General features: G+C 38.9%; 1 protein-coding gene across 2 annotated transcripts in view; it reads right to left on the minus strand.

The window, feature by feature from the left end:
- dis3 (DIS3 exosome endoribonuclease and 3'-5' exoribonuclease) overlaps positions 1 to 16,547 on the minus strand; it is a 44,252-nt gene that overhangs the window by 15,054 nt on the left and 12,651 nt on the right. For both annotated transcript variants that reach the window (XM_043691366.2, XM_043691367.2), the window contains exons 4-13: positions 14,461 to 14,534; positions 13,414 to 13,581; positions 11,853 to 12,011; positions 11,104 to 11,217; positions 10,850 to 10,987; positions 8,809 to 8,955; positions 6,117 to 6,233; positions 2,195 to 2,296; positions 1,888 to 1,952; positions 1,463 to 1,547 (exon numbers count right to left, since the gene is read on the minus strand). In XM_043691366.2, the coding sequence (XP_043547301.2) occupies positions 1,463 to 1,547; positions 1,888 to 1,952; positions 2,195 to 2,296; positions 6,117 to 6,233; positions 8,809 to 8,955; positions 10,850 to 10,987; positions 11,104 to 11,217; positions 11,853 to 12,011; positions 13,414 to 13,581; positions 14,461 to 14,534 (1,169 nt within the window). The remainder of the gene's footprint in view (positions 1 to 1,462; positions 1,548 to 1,887; positions 1,953 to 2,194; positions 2,297 to 6,116; positions 6,234 to 8,808; positions 8,956 to 10,849; positions 10,988 to 11,103; positions 11,218 to 11,852; positions 12,012 to 13,413; positions 13,582 to 14,460; positions 14,535 to 16,547) is intronic.

Genomic DNA, 16,547 nt, shown 5'->3' on the forward strand with positions numbered 1-16,547 from the left:
AATGTCAAATGTCCATAAACATTTATACACAGACTCCAGAATACATTCTGAGCATTTCAAGTTGAAATTGCACTTACTTAGTTAACTTAACTTCAAATGACCAACTCTCAGGGAAAACCAATACTTCTTTGCACTGTTGCTTGGACATACTGATGAGATTGCCAACTTACGAAAGAAGGGACTTCCACATTGGGGATTCCGATCAGGTCTCCCTTAGAAATACAAAGCCACACCTCTATTCTGACAGTTCTTTCATTACACAGAACAGCTAGAAGGAGGCAAACCATGACCCCTTTCCACAACAGGTAGCTGCCACATTTGAAGGTCCAGACAGTAGGGTACCACCTTGGTTGGGGGGGGGAGGGGGGGAGAGGGGGGGGGGGGGGGGGGGAAGAGTTGAGAATGAGGTTGAATGAGATTGAGACTTGCCTGACGCCTAGAGAAATGCACAAGGTCTCCTTGCACAACACCCATCTATGCTAAAATGATGACCAGCTGAAATGGAAAAGTGGGCTACTATATTCTGTTTTAACAAAGACAGGCTAAGATTACCTGACCATTTAATTTTCAGATCGCATTAAAATGGTTTTAATAATTTATTAATAAGGATATTATTCAACAATTAAACCATAAATGTATTCAACAGCTCTTAAGGCAGCATTGTTCCACCAAGCTTAAGGTTTGTTTTCTAGTCAATACATACAAAAAATGTCTACAAACAATTGTGTCTGAATACAAAGGCTATTGAGGTTTAATAGGATAATACCATGGAATGCTGTACATATTAAATAGTTTAGAAGCAAAGAAAACTTAATTGTAAAAAAAAACCTAACTTTTCATATTTAGTTTTATCAGCATTTCACTACTACCATCTGCAAATTTATCTAGCATTAACGGCCAGTTGATTTTCATTTTGCAATTTAAAAAGGACCATTTCAGGATTAAAGTTTGTAAGGTTCAAAGAGTTTCTTGTGTTCATCCAAATTTATTGTTCGGAAATAGAATATTGCTTGTATTTCAAAAATACAACTAATGAAATAAATACAGAAAATGCTGGAGTGACTCAGATCTGGAAGTACCAGTGAAGAGAGAAACAGAATGTTTTAAGCATGATGTGACTTTGACAGAACTGTTCTGAGGAAGTCATACTGAATTCAAAATGCTAATTCTGTTTCACTCTCCACAGATGTCAGCAGACCTGCCGAGTTGCTCAAACATTTTTGTTTCCATTTCAATCTTTGAGGATCTGAAGTTTTTTGACTTGTATACAACTAAATGATATTATGTTACATTATATTTTAAATAAAGCTTTGAGGTCACCTTTACTATACTCTTTTCCTTTCCATTGTTCATCTGTTCTTTCTATCTCAGTCACATAACCAAAAGATTAAGTAGCCATATTAGGGAGAATGGAGTGAATAAAAATCATTCCTGGGCTCAGAACTTTAAAATATTACTTTACCTTTGAATTAATAACACTTTTTGTGTACATAGTATGTAGAATTTCAGCATTGTGTGTCATTTCCCAAATACAAGAAAATGCAAACCTAAAAAAAATGAACACAAGTTAAGTGAATACCAAAATCTTCAAGTTAGTAAATAAGGAACTGAGTTATCAAATGACTATGAACTTAATCTGTTGTTGTCCTTAGCTACAGGTCTGAAGGAGGTAACAACTTCAACCCATATCTATGACCTATTTTCTGGGTGTCAGAAATAAAGAATGTCAAAAATCTCATCTTATTTACTCACTGAAGGCAACTGTAAAAGTGGAAGGAAGGAGGCAAAGTGTACTTGTCATTCAATTGGAGACTGTCAATGCTACACTTAAGATCAACAAATAAGCAAGTACAAATACAGGATATGCACAGACAAAAAAAAAGTTACCTCTCAACATTGGACCTTAAGGAGCAGAGATTTGAGCTCAATAATTCAGGAACCATGTCAATTCTCTGTTGGAAATCAAAAAAATGTATTACTGCTATTGTGTCATCTTCTTTCCCTGTTCTTGTACTTAAGATAAGCAGTACCTCCTCTAGACTAGTTCCATGACTGAAACAGGACAAACATATCTCATGGAAAAACTGATACAATCATTGCTGAATTGCCATAAAACAATTATGGTTTTGCTCGAACTTAATCCAATTAAAAACACAATCTCAAATCTATGATTTTAGAGTTGTACGATCTTTACCTTGTCACAAAGATATACTGTGGTCCCTCGATTTGCTGACTCTTGATCTAGGGCATTACCAGGACGGATAAAGTGGCTCACGTCTGCTATATGCACTCCAACCTGTTTTTGAACATTCATGCATAAATTACCATACTGAAAATGCTCAGTCAACATTTCAAATCACACACCAAGTAAGGAATGAAACAAAATGACCACTTACAATTCGCACATGAGTTTGCAGAATGGAAGACATTCCATCTCAATTTTTTAGAACATGTTATGCTTCACAGTTTACCACACTAACATATTGCAAGTGAAAATAGATTAACAAATAAAACAATACAAAATTATCTCGAGCATTAAGTATTAACTCTCAGAAGGCCAGTTTTGTCCCAACCACACTCAGTGAATTATTTTGTTACATCCTACTATTTAAAAGTTATACGCTCATAACAGACAGAAACAAATTAAGTTCAAGCACACCCAAGGAGGTTGGTTAAGTGAATGTTTAATCTTTCTAATTTAATAATATTGTAATCAGAAGTGAAGGAACAAGCCACTCGATTGCTCAGTTTTGATATTAAATGAGATTTCTGCACAATTGTTTTAATTTCAATACTTGTACAGCAATGTTCCCATTTGCTGGAATTGAAGATAACCTGAAGAATTGGCTCAGAATTTCAGTCAACTTGCTAACTATGCTTATTTTAAATGATAATGTACGTATGAAGAACTGGTTTTGCTTAAAATTAATACTTGACATAGAAAAGATAGTGTTCGGAAGCTTCTGAGATCACTGCCAGAACTATCGCCTCCATGAATGCCACAGGTACCTCTGCCTTCGCGAATGCTACCTGCCACATCACTTTCGCTCCCGTGGCTGCTGCCATCAATGCTACTTTCACCTCCACTAACGTCACTCAATGGAGCTTTCTCTCCAAACACACCAGTTCTGACCCCATGACCGCCACTGTTAACATCACCAATGATCAAATGACCGCCCCCCACTCTAAAGACAGAGACACAGTCTCCACCCCCACTCCCTACTCCAGCTCCACACCAGGCCCCAGCCCCAAGCCCTGCCAGGTATTCACCACACCACCAGACCTTCCCCTCACTGAGGATGAAAAGTCAGTTCACAATAAAGGTCTCACTTTCATCCCATTACACTCCCGGATCAATGAATTACACACACATTGTGGCATTAAACTTCTCTCGTGCTGCCTCTGTGCTTACTTTTTTAATTGTGACTCCCACCCACCTTCCAAAGACACCTTTTCCCTTCCCGCCACCAACATACTCCATCCTCTTGGACACCCCATGCTGAACTTTCCATTTCCCTTGACCTCTTTACCTTCAATGGTCGTCATTACATTGACCACCTCAAACTATCTATTCCTTTCACCAACTCCAATCTCTCATGCTGGCAACGCACAGCCCTCCGCTGCAACACCAAACTCACCATCAAACCAGCAGACAAGGGGGTATCAGTGGTACTATGGCACACCAACCTCTACCTTGCCGAAGCCAGGTGCCAAATTCGCTGACACTTTCTCCTAGCACCCCCTTGACCATGACCCCCACCTCTCTTCACTAAACCAACATCTCCCAAGCCACCACACCCTCCACCGCCTTCATGACTTTCCATTCCCCAGCCCACAACACCTCATCATCACCATGGACATCCAGTCCCGATACACAACTATCCCTCATGATGAAGGCCTACAAGCCCTCTGTTTCTTCCACTTCCGCCTCCACTAACACACATATTTGATTTGCAGGACTGGTCCTCACCCTCATCAACTACTCCTTCGAATCCCCCACTTCCACCAGACCAGAGTGGTAGCCATGGCACTATCATGGGCCCCAGCTATGTCTGCCTCTTCGTAGGGTACATGGAAGAGTCCATCTTCCATAGTTACACTGGATTCATCTGCCACCTATTACTCTGTTACATTGATGACTGCATCGGTGCCGCCTTGTGCTCCCACGAGGAGGTTAAACTGTTCACCAACTTCACCAACACCTTAAATTCACCTGGACTATCTCAGACTCGTCCCTCCTCTTCCTGTCTCCATCTCTAACAACCGACTCAACATGGACATCTATTTCAAACCCACCGGTTCCCACTACCATCACCACCCCCCCCTGTAAAAATGCAATCCGTTACTCCCAAATCCTCCACCGTATCTGATCCCAGGAGGAGCAATTCCACTCCAGGACATCCCAGATGTTCTCCTATTTCAGAGACGACAATTTCCCCTCCTACATGATCATCAATGCCCTCCAGCACATCTCCTCCACTTCCCGCACCTCCGCTCTTGAACCCCACCCCTCCAATAGCAACAAGGATAGAACCCGCCTGGTCCTCACCTCTCATCCCACTAATCTCCGGATACAGTGCGTCATCCTTTGTCATTTCCACTACCTACAGACAGACCCACCACCAAGGATATATTTCTCTCCCTACCCCTATCTACATTCCACAGAGGCCATTCCCTCCACGACTCCCTTGTTAGGTTCACGCCCTCCACCAACACACCCAGCACCTTCTGCTTCCACCACAAGAGGTGTAAAAGCTGAGCCCACACATCTCCCCTCACCTCCTCCAAGGCCGCAAAGGATCTTTTCACATTCAGCATAAATTTTACTGCACATCCATCCACCTCATCTACTATGTCCATTGCTCTTGATGAGGTGTCCTCTACACTGGTGAGACAGGACACAAACTCATGGATTGTTTCCAGAAGCATCTCTGGGACATACACACCAGACAACCCCACTGTTCTATGGTCGACCACTTCAACTCCCCCTTCCACTCCCCCAAGGACATGCAAGTCCTGCGCCTCCTCCACCGCCAAATCAAAGCCACCAACCGACTGGAGGAAGAACACCTCATCTTCCATCTTGGGACCCTTCAACCATATGGCATCAACATCAAATTCACTAGTTTCCAAATCTCCTCTCCCCCCCACCTCATCCCAGATCCAACCCTGCAACTCAGCATTGCCCTCTTGACCTGTCCTATATGTCCATCTTCCTTTCCACCTATCTGCTCCACCCCTCCCGCTGACATATCACAATTACTCCCACCTGCACCTGCCTGTTGCTTTCTCACCTACCTTCTGTCCAGCCACATCTCCCTCCCCACCCCACCCCGCCAACCACAATTTATCTTTCATCTCCCTTCCCCCTCCACATTTCTGATGAAGGGCTTATGCCTGAATGTCGACTCTCCTGCTCCTTGGAGATTGCCTGTCCTGCTGTGCTTTTCCAGTGCCGTCCTTTTCGACTCATCTCAGGTGGGTCACGCTTTCCCTTTCTATTTCATATAGAAATCAGAAACCTCAAATCAGATAAGTTTTCAGCTGAGCTACCTTTGCATTCTAGTCCCATCTTACTAAGATTCAGGCATTTTTTCATCTGCAGTGAAGGCCATGATTGCAGTTATACGAAATGCTGCAAGGGCTAAAAGTACCTTCGACTGCCTGTGCCAATTAAAAAGAAAATTCCTAATAGCCACGTCATAATCAACCATGGACAACTACAATGGATAGGTTACATTACACCAATACCAGGCGGCATTAGGGGTTTAAAATGTCTTATTATTCTATCTTTCAATTCAATGACCTTGTGTTTATTTCAAGGTTTGTCTCAATAAAAACCAATAGTACAGAAAGCAATTGGATCATCATTGTCTTTCTATATTCTTACTTTATTAACTTACCTTACATTTGGGTTTCCAAAATAATAGAAATGAAAACACTGGCTTGGTCTACTTAGAACTTTTTTTGTTCTCTTTTAAGTACAGGGCATATACCGGATTTTTGCTGCAATCCTTTAGGCATACTCTACATTTCTGTTCCAAGTCAGTCAAAAAAAAAAGGTTTTCCTTACCAAGCTCGTAGTAAGATTTGAATGTATACTTATCAGAATTTACCTCCAGATTTCCATTTTCCAACTCTCGGCAATGCAGAGCATCATCAATATCAGTACACCCAGGAGGATCCACACTGCAGATATAGAGATATCGGAGGTCCATCCTCTTTTTTAAGTCCTGCAATTGTACAGAGTAATTGATGGATTCTGAGCTATATTTATAAAGAAATGACATTTATCTCTAAATCATATGCTAATTTCCAATGCTTAATTTTTAAATGCTAGCTGCAGACACTCAAATACAAAAGTCCATTGTTAAAAGTCTAATGAATTTGGTGAAATTAATCTAGGTTCACAACTTCAGTAAGTATATTAGACCTTAGAGATCAGGCCAATGACTGCACATAATTGCAGTGAGCTACAATTTGGTGTGTCACACAAGATGATCTGTTCTGCAATATCATTCAAGGTTCATGAACATTTATAAAGAGAAAAGTTATGCTCTTGTCAGAAGTCTTCATCCTTCATCCAAACCGAAAGCCAGATGATAAAGCCATTGGTTTAATAAATTTTACCTAACAGAGGTTTAGGACAGGAGCACTGACAGTCAATGTACAAATAGGATATAAATTTGGTTATAATGTAGGTGACTTAGAAGATAAAAAGTGATGAGATTCCATGTTCCCAAATCAATGGATGCATGAAAAGGGTCTTTTGCCCCAATGCCAGATTTATCACAGCTTTGAAAACCTATACAACACTGGATAAAAATCCAAAATTATTTGGAAGTGAGGCTTACAGTATCATATTTAAATAAATTACAAACAAAAACAGAAATTGCAGAAGGGTCACAGGACCTGAAACATTAACTCATCTTTCTTTCCACAGATGCTGCCAGAGCTGCTGAATTTCTCTATCATTTCTACTATCGTTTTTGATTGCCAATGTAAGCTGTTCTTTTGATTTTATACTTAAATGCTGGCTTAACCAGAGATGCCCACAATGAATATTAAAAGAGTTTAAGATATTATAACAAAATAACTTGAGCAATTTTTAACAGCACATAGTTGTGACCTGCTAGCTGGGAATGAACTCAGAAGGACACAAAACTGTTAGTTCAACAATACATGGGACAATTTGTTTTAGGAGGCAATTTACTTGCAAGCTAGCAAAGGAAGAATGATGATAATGATCACACCCAACAAAGAGGATGTTATTCATTGAAACTCTAAGACTTAAAATAAGTTTGCAACAAACCACGTATCAGACTGGGGATGATGACTGATATACACAAGTCAGATATAAAGCATTATGTTAAGGACAAATTGTAGCCCAAGTGCAATCAGACCTGATAGTTTATACGTGCCTTCGCACAAATCATATAGTGCAAATATAGAGATATATCTCTTAATTTTATTCATTCCATATGATGTAAACCTAGACAATACTAATGATTGGATTTAGATAACTGCAAGCCTCTTAAATGGTATGTTAATTTATTGTGACCGAGTCTGAGAGTATAACTGCTTCTGTAATCTCATGTTTGGGGTCTCCAGTCTGTCATTTTTAGATATACTGGAGATCCATGCTGTAGCTAAGTAGTAAAAACCATTTTATCATTCTATTGATCTCTGTCTCATCACTCTTTGCATAGAAAGGTTAGAAGATAGCAAGGAGAAAGTGAGGTCTGCAGATGCTGGAGATCAGAGATGGAAATGTGTTGCTGGAAAAGCACAGCAGGTCAGGCAGCATCTAGGGAACAGCAGAATCGACGTTTCGGGCTAATGCCCGAAACGTCGATTCTCCTGTTCCCTAGATGCTGCCTGACCTGCTGCGCTTTTCCAGCAACACATTTCCATCTTAGAAGATAGCAAGGACCATCAGAGTCCTGAAAATCCTGCAGAGTGAAGAAATACAAAGTTCTACCTGACTCCTTCAGTTTAGAAGCATGACAATTGACCTGACTGCTGCATACGAGATCCTGAATAGTCTTGACAAGGTGGTAGTAGAAAAATGCTTTGTCTCGTAGGTTAGTCCAAAGTAGGTGGCACAGTTTTAAACATTAGGCATCCTCCTTTTCAGACAGAGAGGAGAAGCTTTTTTTTCTTCTCAGAGGATAGCACGATTTTGGAACCCTATGCCTCAGAAGGCAGGGCTATTAATTGTTTTAAAATAGAGGAAGACTTGTTAGGCAAGGGAATTCAAGGTTAATGGGATAAATGGGAATATGGAAGGTGAAACATAAATAGATCAGGCATAATTTAACCGAATGGCAGAGAAAACTCAATGTGTCAAATTGTCTACTACTGTTTGTATCTTGTATGTCCATATGCATTACGATGGCTATGCACAGACCTTCCAGATTCAATTAAAGCTGGAAATGGGTTTGTTTTACTTAATGTATCTCTCATCCGTCACCTACATATTTTTCTCATTCAAAAGTATCCCTGTGACAAACCTAACTTCCAAATATATTCATCAGAAAATTATATTAGGATCGGACATTGCTTTAAAATGCAGTCACTGAATGGTCTCTACTGTTTTAACAGTCATCACGACAACAGTATATTAAGCTAGGCAAAAAATATTTAAAAATCCCTACTTCTCTCTGTCATTATACCTGGTGGGGTTAATATCTGATGCATTGTTCTTTCTCTTCTGAAAGTGTAAAGGTATGTTAAGGAATGAAAATTATGGTGTGCTGGACTTGAACATCCTCTTCAAACTGAACAAGAGTTTAACAATTACAATACCTCTTCTGTGATTACCCATGGCATTTTGGGTAAAAAACTAAGCACAGCCTGTGAGAAAGGCTGGTGAGGGACATCATGCTCCAGCAGAAGAACTTCGGTTTCTGTTTCTTTATCCCCAGCATTTCCAAGACTTCTCACAAAGTGTCCCTGTCCAAATTCAAACACAACACATAAATTTCTGGTTATTTTGTTGCCTTTTTCTCCTTTTTTCCCCCCTGGAGGTTCTCAAGATTTTGAGAGTAGCACCAACTACTCTCCACCATCTTCATCAACATGCTTTCTCGTCAAATAGGTTTTCAAAGGGGAGTTACTGAACAGATGCAGCAATGCTCTCTTGAATTTTGCTTTCCTATCCGGGAATGGCAAAGTCAACCCTAGCACCCACATTGAGAAATAGTGTGGACTGGAATCAATGGAAGATCATCTGATATCTGTGGCTGACCTGCATACACTGTTTCTCAAATTAATATTCTGAAGGTAAGAAATATCACACATCTATCTTAAATGACATTACCTCTGAACATTTACTTTTACAATTAGGGTTTTACAGATCATATACATTAGGGTGGTCATTAAAAAGCTGAAATAAGGAATTGCACGTTTCATCAGAGGCAAAGCTTTACGCTTTCACACTGTATGGGGAACAAACCATTAAGCAATAGGAAAGATGATATGTAAAGTCCATCATTTATTTACAACCGTCACCAATTGCCAACCATAAGGTTGCAACTGCTAGTCATGTTATGCCATTGCACTCAAGCAAGAATGTACATTTCAAATCAGAGATGGCAGAATGGTTTTGGAGTAAAACAAACTAATCTTGAAAACTTGCCAATGCTAATAAAAATATGAGTTATCCCAACAAAGGACTACTACTCAAAATTACTTTAAATCACAAATAAAGCCAATTAGCTTGCTATTGTTCCCCTTGTAAACTGCTTCATAAGTGATTCACAGGCCTCAATTTTGCTTGGAGCAGAATGGGGTGGATAACAAAGTTCACCTTTTCAATGGCACAAATCAGACAGCAGTGAGAATACACTTACACAATCCAACATGGGAATCCAAAAGCTGCTAAGCTATCTTGCTCTTGCACAGATTGCAATGTAACAGCATCTCAGCCATTGACATCCACGTAAGAGCATGAAATTAAGATACTCACCCTAGTAGACAGGAAAGAATTAGGGCAGTGCATGGAGGTGCATTATTTTAAGCAACCTAATAAGTCACAATTACTTTCACACTATCGCTCCAGAACTGGAGTATTTTATTCTAACAGTGTGGACTCTCAGTCTTTCAGATTTAGTTCATGCTGCAGATTTATTTGAAAAATGTTTTCCATACTGTCTCTTCAATCATTGCCTTGTAATCCCAACATTAATTCTTGTTTTATCTGTTTCCTCCATGTTATTTAAATCTAAATTGTCTTTTTTTTCTCCCCAGTGTAAACTCATGTGTCTCAGAGAGGATGCTTCAATCTGATGGCTTCTGAAATCTCACTATTTCTTGCCCCGCTCATGAATGCCAATTTCACTCAGGGGATGTAACATGTCAGTAGATAGTGGGCCTTCAGTCAACAGCACATAAAGATCAATGTGGGGCTTATATCCATATAGCAACAGTGCTCACTTCACTACAGACCATAAAATCCAGCTCAAAGAGTTTCTTTAATAAACCAATTAAAAGTGCAACAGTTTTTCTTTTTAAATGCCATGTTTCCCAATAATCAGTTTCAAGTTTTTGAAACAAACTTGCAATAATTATAGTGCAATTATTCACCTTTTATTAAGACAGTTATCAGATATCACTAACTTTCAGTTACCACTAATAGCTTTAGTGTGCATGAAAATAAAAAATGAAAACAGACAACAGGATAGATCTTACTTAAAATGATGTGTGCCTGAATAATTTATTACAATATCCAAACTCAGATGAATGATATAAACTGCTCGATTTGCTTTTCAAGTTTTATATTATGGGTATTTTTGGTAGCAATCTTTCCCAGGCAAACAAAACACGCAAGCTGAATTGCTATACTTACATTAGGATATCGAGACGTTCTGGGCCAAGCATCAATTACAACAATTATTCTCTGGTTCTCAAGTGCAGAGGATTGTCGAGTTTCTATTCGAATCCTAGGAATCCTGCGGTCTGCTGGTGTGAACAAGTGTCTTGTTGACTTGAAATGTAGATAAAAATATACGCACTAGTAATACAGCTATGAAGTTTCAAATTAAGAATAATTTGTTACATTATTTAAAATGCAGGGATATCTCTTTTCAAATATGCGCTCACCTCCTTAATTTGTGACTTGGAAATCATGCCACAGTATGCCCGCCAGTTCCTTTTAATTATTCCTACTACTCTACCAGTTGGCTTTGAAAATGTTCTAGCTGTAACAGTCTTCAGCTTGAAGAGAAAACAAACATTTCTTAAAGAGCATGTTAACTTCCAGATCTACATTCTTGATCTGAACAATTTTAACAGTTGAATCAATTTTTAAAATTTTAAAATCTCTTCTCGCATAAGAATTTTTAATGCTGATGACCTCTTCCTTCAATTTAAATTTACAAGATTGTCACATATATTCTACTCGAGCCCCTAAAATAATATTCTGAAGCTATGTAGCAAAGGGGAAGGTCATTTAAATCTGATTTGAATAGAAGTCAATATCATTTGCAGAAACAATCACAGGCAATTGTTTTGCAGGTAATAATGTCAAATATACCCTGAAAATCAATTTCTCCGAAACCTTTGGCCACCTATTAAAGTTTGTATTTACAAAATCAGTCCTTTGACACGATAAGATGCATAGACTCATTGCTTCCTTCTCTCCATCTTGCCTAGAATCTTTATTGGACAACAAGATGATTTTTGCAGTTCATACAAAGATCACAATGATTTCTTTTACTTTGAAATACTGGAATGGAGGGTTTGGAGAAAAATGAATCGTATTGCTATGAAAAGCCTGTATAAAGAGAAGTTTTATTTCTGAATAATTATGAAAACATTATAGTAAATGCATGCAGCATTAAATCTCTTACAAGGCCTTCTCTTTCATCCTCTTCATCAGCTTCAACTTGCCCTTCATCTTGAAGTACAACAGCTGATGGTGCCACCCACATCTCTTTGGGGAGCAGTTCTACTGCCACTACATCTTCGTGTACAGCTCGATTGAGATTCTTGAGCCCCTGTATAAGAATCTGTAAAATCACAAAATTAAATCCAAATTTAATTTTTTTACATATCCAAATACCATAGCATCCATGTTTCTGTTCTCAAAGTACTTGTGTTAAAATGCTGAACATTAGAGCAGTACGCTTGCGAGTTCATTGGATATCTTTTTTAAATCATTCAAAATATTGGTGTTTTCAAAAAATACATTTCCAGATAAGAGAGGTTATAATCTATCATATGTTGTTTGCACAATCAAAGCAGAGGAAAGGCGAGGGGAGTACTTGAAGTATGAAGTACACTGACACTTTTAGATTGTCAAAACCAGTGGACTGAGAGGTCCAAAGGGATGAAACATGTTTATAACATTGGCGCACTACGACCTGCTATCAATTACCTCTCCCATCCCAGCAGAGTTCATCTTCTCCTCTCTACAGCAAAAAGAAAATGTAAATGCACACAAGTTCAAAACCAATATTTGATTCCAACTATGTTTAAGGTGCGTGGAGGAGTTATGCATCATAAGGGAACAAGTGAGTGAATTTTTCCACAACAAAATTTGTCTTGCACTTAAAAGAAAACGTTTGGCAGTTCTGAAATTCTGTCACCGATTAAGTACCCAACAGTGGAGAAATTCCAGAGGTAACAGGAAATGTACAACTGATTTCTAGCCATGAGAAAAAAAAATAATATTGGCTAGTTAAGATGTGATTTACAAAATTCATAAAATAGGGTACCGTAGAGCTTAGACCATAATTCTCTGGCACCGAACATCAAATACTACTACACTTTACATACTAAGTCTTTCAACTCCACACAGAATACTTTTTATGTTATTTGAACTTCATTATTGAACTGATATAGAGTCTGGCAATTTGTACTGTTGATATAAGAAATGGACTAACGCCATTCAAAGTCATATGATGGAAAACCTCACACAGCTAGAGGCAACAGATTTCCATTGTTTAATGTAGACTTAAATAGAAAATAAGCGCAAGATTAGGCCATTCTGCCCTTTCAGCCTGGACTGCCATCCAATAAGAGCATAGCTGATCGTCCAACTCAGTAACCCCTGTTTTTGCTTCCTCCCCATACACTGAACACTATAGGCCTAAAAACTATATATATCTCCTTTTTGAAAACATTCACTGTTTTCGCCTCTACTGTTTTCTGTAGCAGAGAGCTCTATAGATCCAGCATTTTCTGGGTAAAAAAATTTCTCATTTCAAACCTAAGTACCCTTATGTTGACATTGTGACCCTCAACTCCGGACAACCCAGTCAGTCATCGAGAACATCCTTGCTTCCAAGGTGCCAAGTTTGAAATGCTGGGAATCATCTATATCTCTCCTCTGTCAATACATAATTTCCAATTGCAGGTTTTAGAAAAATGGAATGTCATTAAGGGAATCAAAGAACTGAGCAGAATTACATCTTTGTTCTCTCCTTCTTCTCCATGGATCCAGACTGTGGCTTCGAGATAGTTGTCCCTGTTAGCACGGAAGGTCCCTTGCAAGAAGTGATTAGACTTTAAACCTTGCTGTATTTTGGATAAAGGCAGATGTTCTCTGAAGATCAGCTTACCACTCTCAATGTCATTCTAGAGTGAACAAAATATTACTTTTGGTTACACAAAGCATGCTAGTTAACCATATTTAAACATGACAATTTTGAATTCATACATCTGAATAGACACTATATCTTAGATGATATTTCGACCCATTTTCTACAGCAATTGATAAAATCTGAATTAATATCCTTCATTCCAAAACTGCACAAAGTTCCCATCTATGACTGCTTTTTCCAAGTGTATTCCTCAAGTAAGTTTTAGATATATACATCCACAGGGTTTAAATCTTGAATTTCTCAATGCAACATCAATGCTGGAGCACAATAACCAAAGGCTGCAGATCAAAAAAAACTATAAACATTTTTCAGGACAAGCAGAAGTGAGCAAACCTCCACCGTCCTCATATCCAAAAACAACATCTGAAGTCAAAAAAACGGATATTCGTAAATTTGGACATTATGAAGTTTACTTCATTAACAAAAGCTATTTTGATTAGAAAATTACCTGTTAAGGCTCTGAACTCAAATAAAATCATAGTCATGTTGGTCATTTGATTGTTTATGACACTTCAACATTTATATTTTAGCTTTGACGTTATTAAGTTTATACACTTAACGTAATATTTGCTGAACTGATTAAATGGTAAAAGCTGAATCTGCACTTAACAGTGCATCAATGTAAAACAGAGGATGTACAATAGGACATAATTAACACATCATGCCAGCTAAGGTATATGTTGTGCGAGACCTTGAAAAGGTCCTCAATTCAGTCAGTTACTTATGGTGATTGTAAAACTGACCTCATCAATGGAGTTTTTCTTTGTTTAATCTTGCGATACTTTACAACAACATTTCAAAACCTCTCTCCTCCCTCATACCCTTCCCCATAAAGGAAAGTTTCAGAACTTACAGCTGTATCTGAAACACAAGCCAGGCGATCAACTAGTTCAGGATTCCCAACTAAACTCTTGACATATTCATCACCTAAAAGCAAGGACGGACAGAAGTGGAGTGATCACAATTGAACAATGCAAAATTATAAACAATTCCAAAATGTGGAAACAGAAAACAGTCAGAATGTGAATTAAAATATCTAAACATATCAGGTGGTAAAGTTGCTGCCTGATGAAGTATTCACATTTCAAGCACGAATATTTCATAATTAACAAAAACAAAATTTCACATTCATAAAAATGATTGTTATTTCATTACTAACTCTCATGTTTTAGTAATTAGAATCGTGAAAAATATTACTGGCTTTAGGAGATACTAAAATGGGATCTAAACTAGTTGGCTTTGCTCGAAAGGTTACTGTTTAAAGTTGCCACATTTATCCTTGCTAATTCTAGATGGAGGAAGGGGAAAAAATTGTGGTTCCTTTTGTAAGGTATTTTCAGTGTTGGAGCTGATTTCCACGAATTCTTGGAGCAATAATTACTGTTTTATAAACTGTTACATTGTTTTGAAACTTTGGAAGAGAACAAGACAATAGCACTTTGAATAAAGGAGGAAGAGAGAGGGGGCAGATACTATGTAAATGGTGAAAAAAGGATCAGTGAACCTGCACAGCTGTCTAACCAGGCAGTGAACTTTCACAGTTGCTTGCCTCTACTGTTTGTTTCAAGTATCACTGGACATTGGAGTTCATGCTAAGAAACAGAAACAAAGTGAAATTCACAGCTGACCTTGGAGAAACCTGTGTGGGGAACAACTAAGTCTCTGGTTGTTTTAAAAAATGTTCAACCCAACTTTGTTTTGTAAAGCTACAACAGCAAGTAGAGTGGGTTTTTTGATGATATGTTTTATTGAGATCTGTCTCTTGATTAAGCTTTAACAATATAAAATATAGGTTCCAACTTATCTTAGAGAAGTGTTTCTAGAGCAGCAAGATTGCTATTTTCTGGGTTGTAGATTATTAAAGTGCAAAGATGGACTTTAGTAGAGTAACGTGCTCTTCCTGTTGGATGTGGGAGATTAGAGAGAATTGTAACTTTCCTGATGAGTTTGTCTGCAGGAAGTGTGTTTAGTTGTGAATCCTATCACATTGCATGGATAGGTTGGAGCGGCCATTGGAGGGAATGAGGAATTTACAGGAGCTGGGGTGGTGAATGGATGGAGGCTTCAAGAAGGTAGAAAAACTGCAGTCAGGTAGATGGGTTACCTCTAGAAACTGGGGGGGGGGGGGGGGGGGGGGTACGCAGGTAGCGCAGGAGTCTCCTGTGACTATCCCTATCTCAAACAAGTATGTTGTTTTGGAAAATGTACAGGGCGATGGTCTATTAGGGGAACATAGCACGGACAGCCAGGTGTTTGGTACAGAGACTGGCTCTAACATAATGAGGGGTACGTCAGAGATCTATTGTGAAAGGCAACTGTCTGGTCAGAGGCACAGACAGACATTTCTGTGGCTGACAAAGAGACATCAAAATGGTGTGTGTTGTGTCCCTGGAGCCAGGTCCAAGGATATGTTGGAAAGGATGCAGAATATTCTCTAATGGGAGAGGGACCAGGAGGTCATTGTATACATTGGAACTAAGGACAAAGGAAGAGAAAAGAATGAGGTCCTGAGGAGAGAATATAAGAAATTAGGCAGGAGTTTCAAAAGTAGGTCCTCGAGGACAGCAATGTCTGGAATGCTCCCAGAGCTCGTGAGAGAAGGAATAGGAGGATAGTGCAGATAAATGCGTGGCTGAGGAGCTGGTGCAAGGGAGAGGGATTGATTTTTTTGGATCATTGGAATCTCTTCTGGAGTAGAAGTGACCTGGGACTGGTTGCACCTGAACTGGAAGGGGACTAATATAGTGGCAGAGTTTGGGGGGTGGAGGGGTGATCAATTCAGCTACATTTCTTTCAATGCAAGAGGCCTAACAGGGAAGTTAGGTGAACTCAGGGCATGGTTGAGAACATTGGACTTGGATATCATACTGATTACAGAGATGTGGCTCAGGGATGGACAGGACTGGCAGCTTAATGTTCCAAGGTATAGATGCTGTAGGA

Source organism: Chiloscyllium plagiosum, unplaced genomic scaffold (assembly GCF_037043375.1).
Source record: "Chiloscyllium plagiosum isolate Xiang-an unplaced genomic scaffold, Cpla_swu_hap1 HiC_scaffold_6, whole genome shotgun sequence".
Classification (NCBI taxonomy): Eukaryota; Metazoa; Chordata; class Chondrichthyes; order Orectolobiformes; family Hemiscylliidae; genus Chiloscyllium; species Chiloscyllium plagiosum.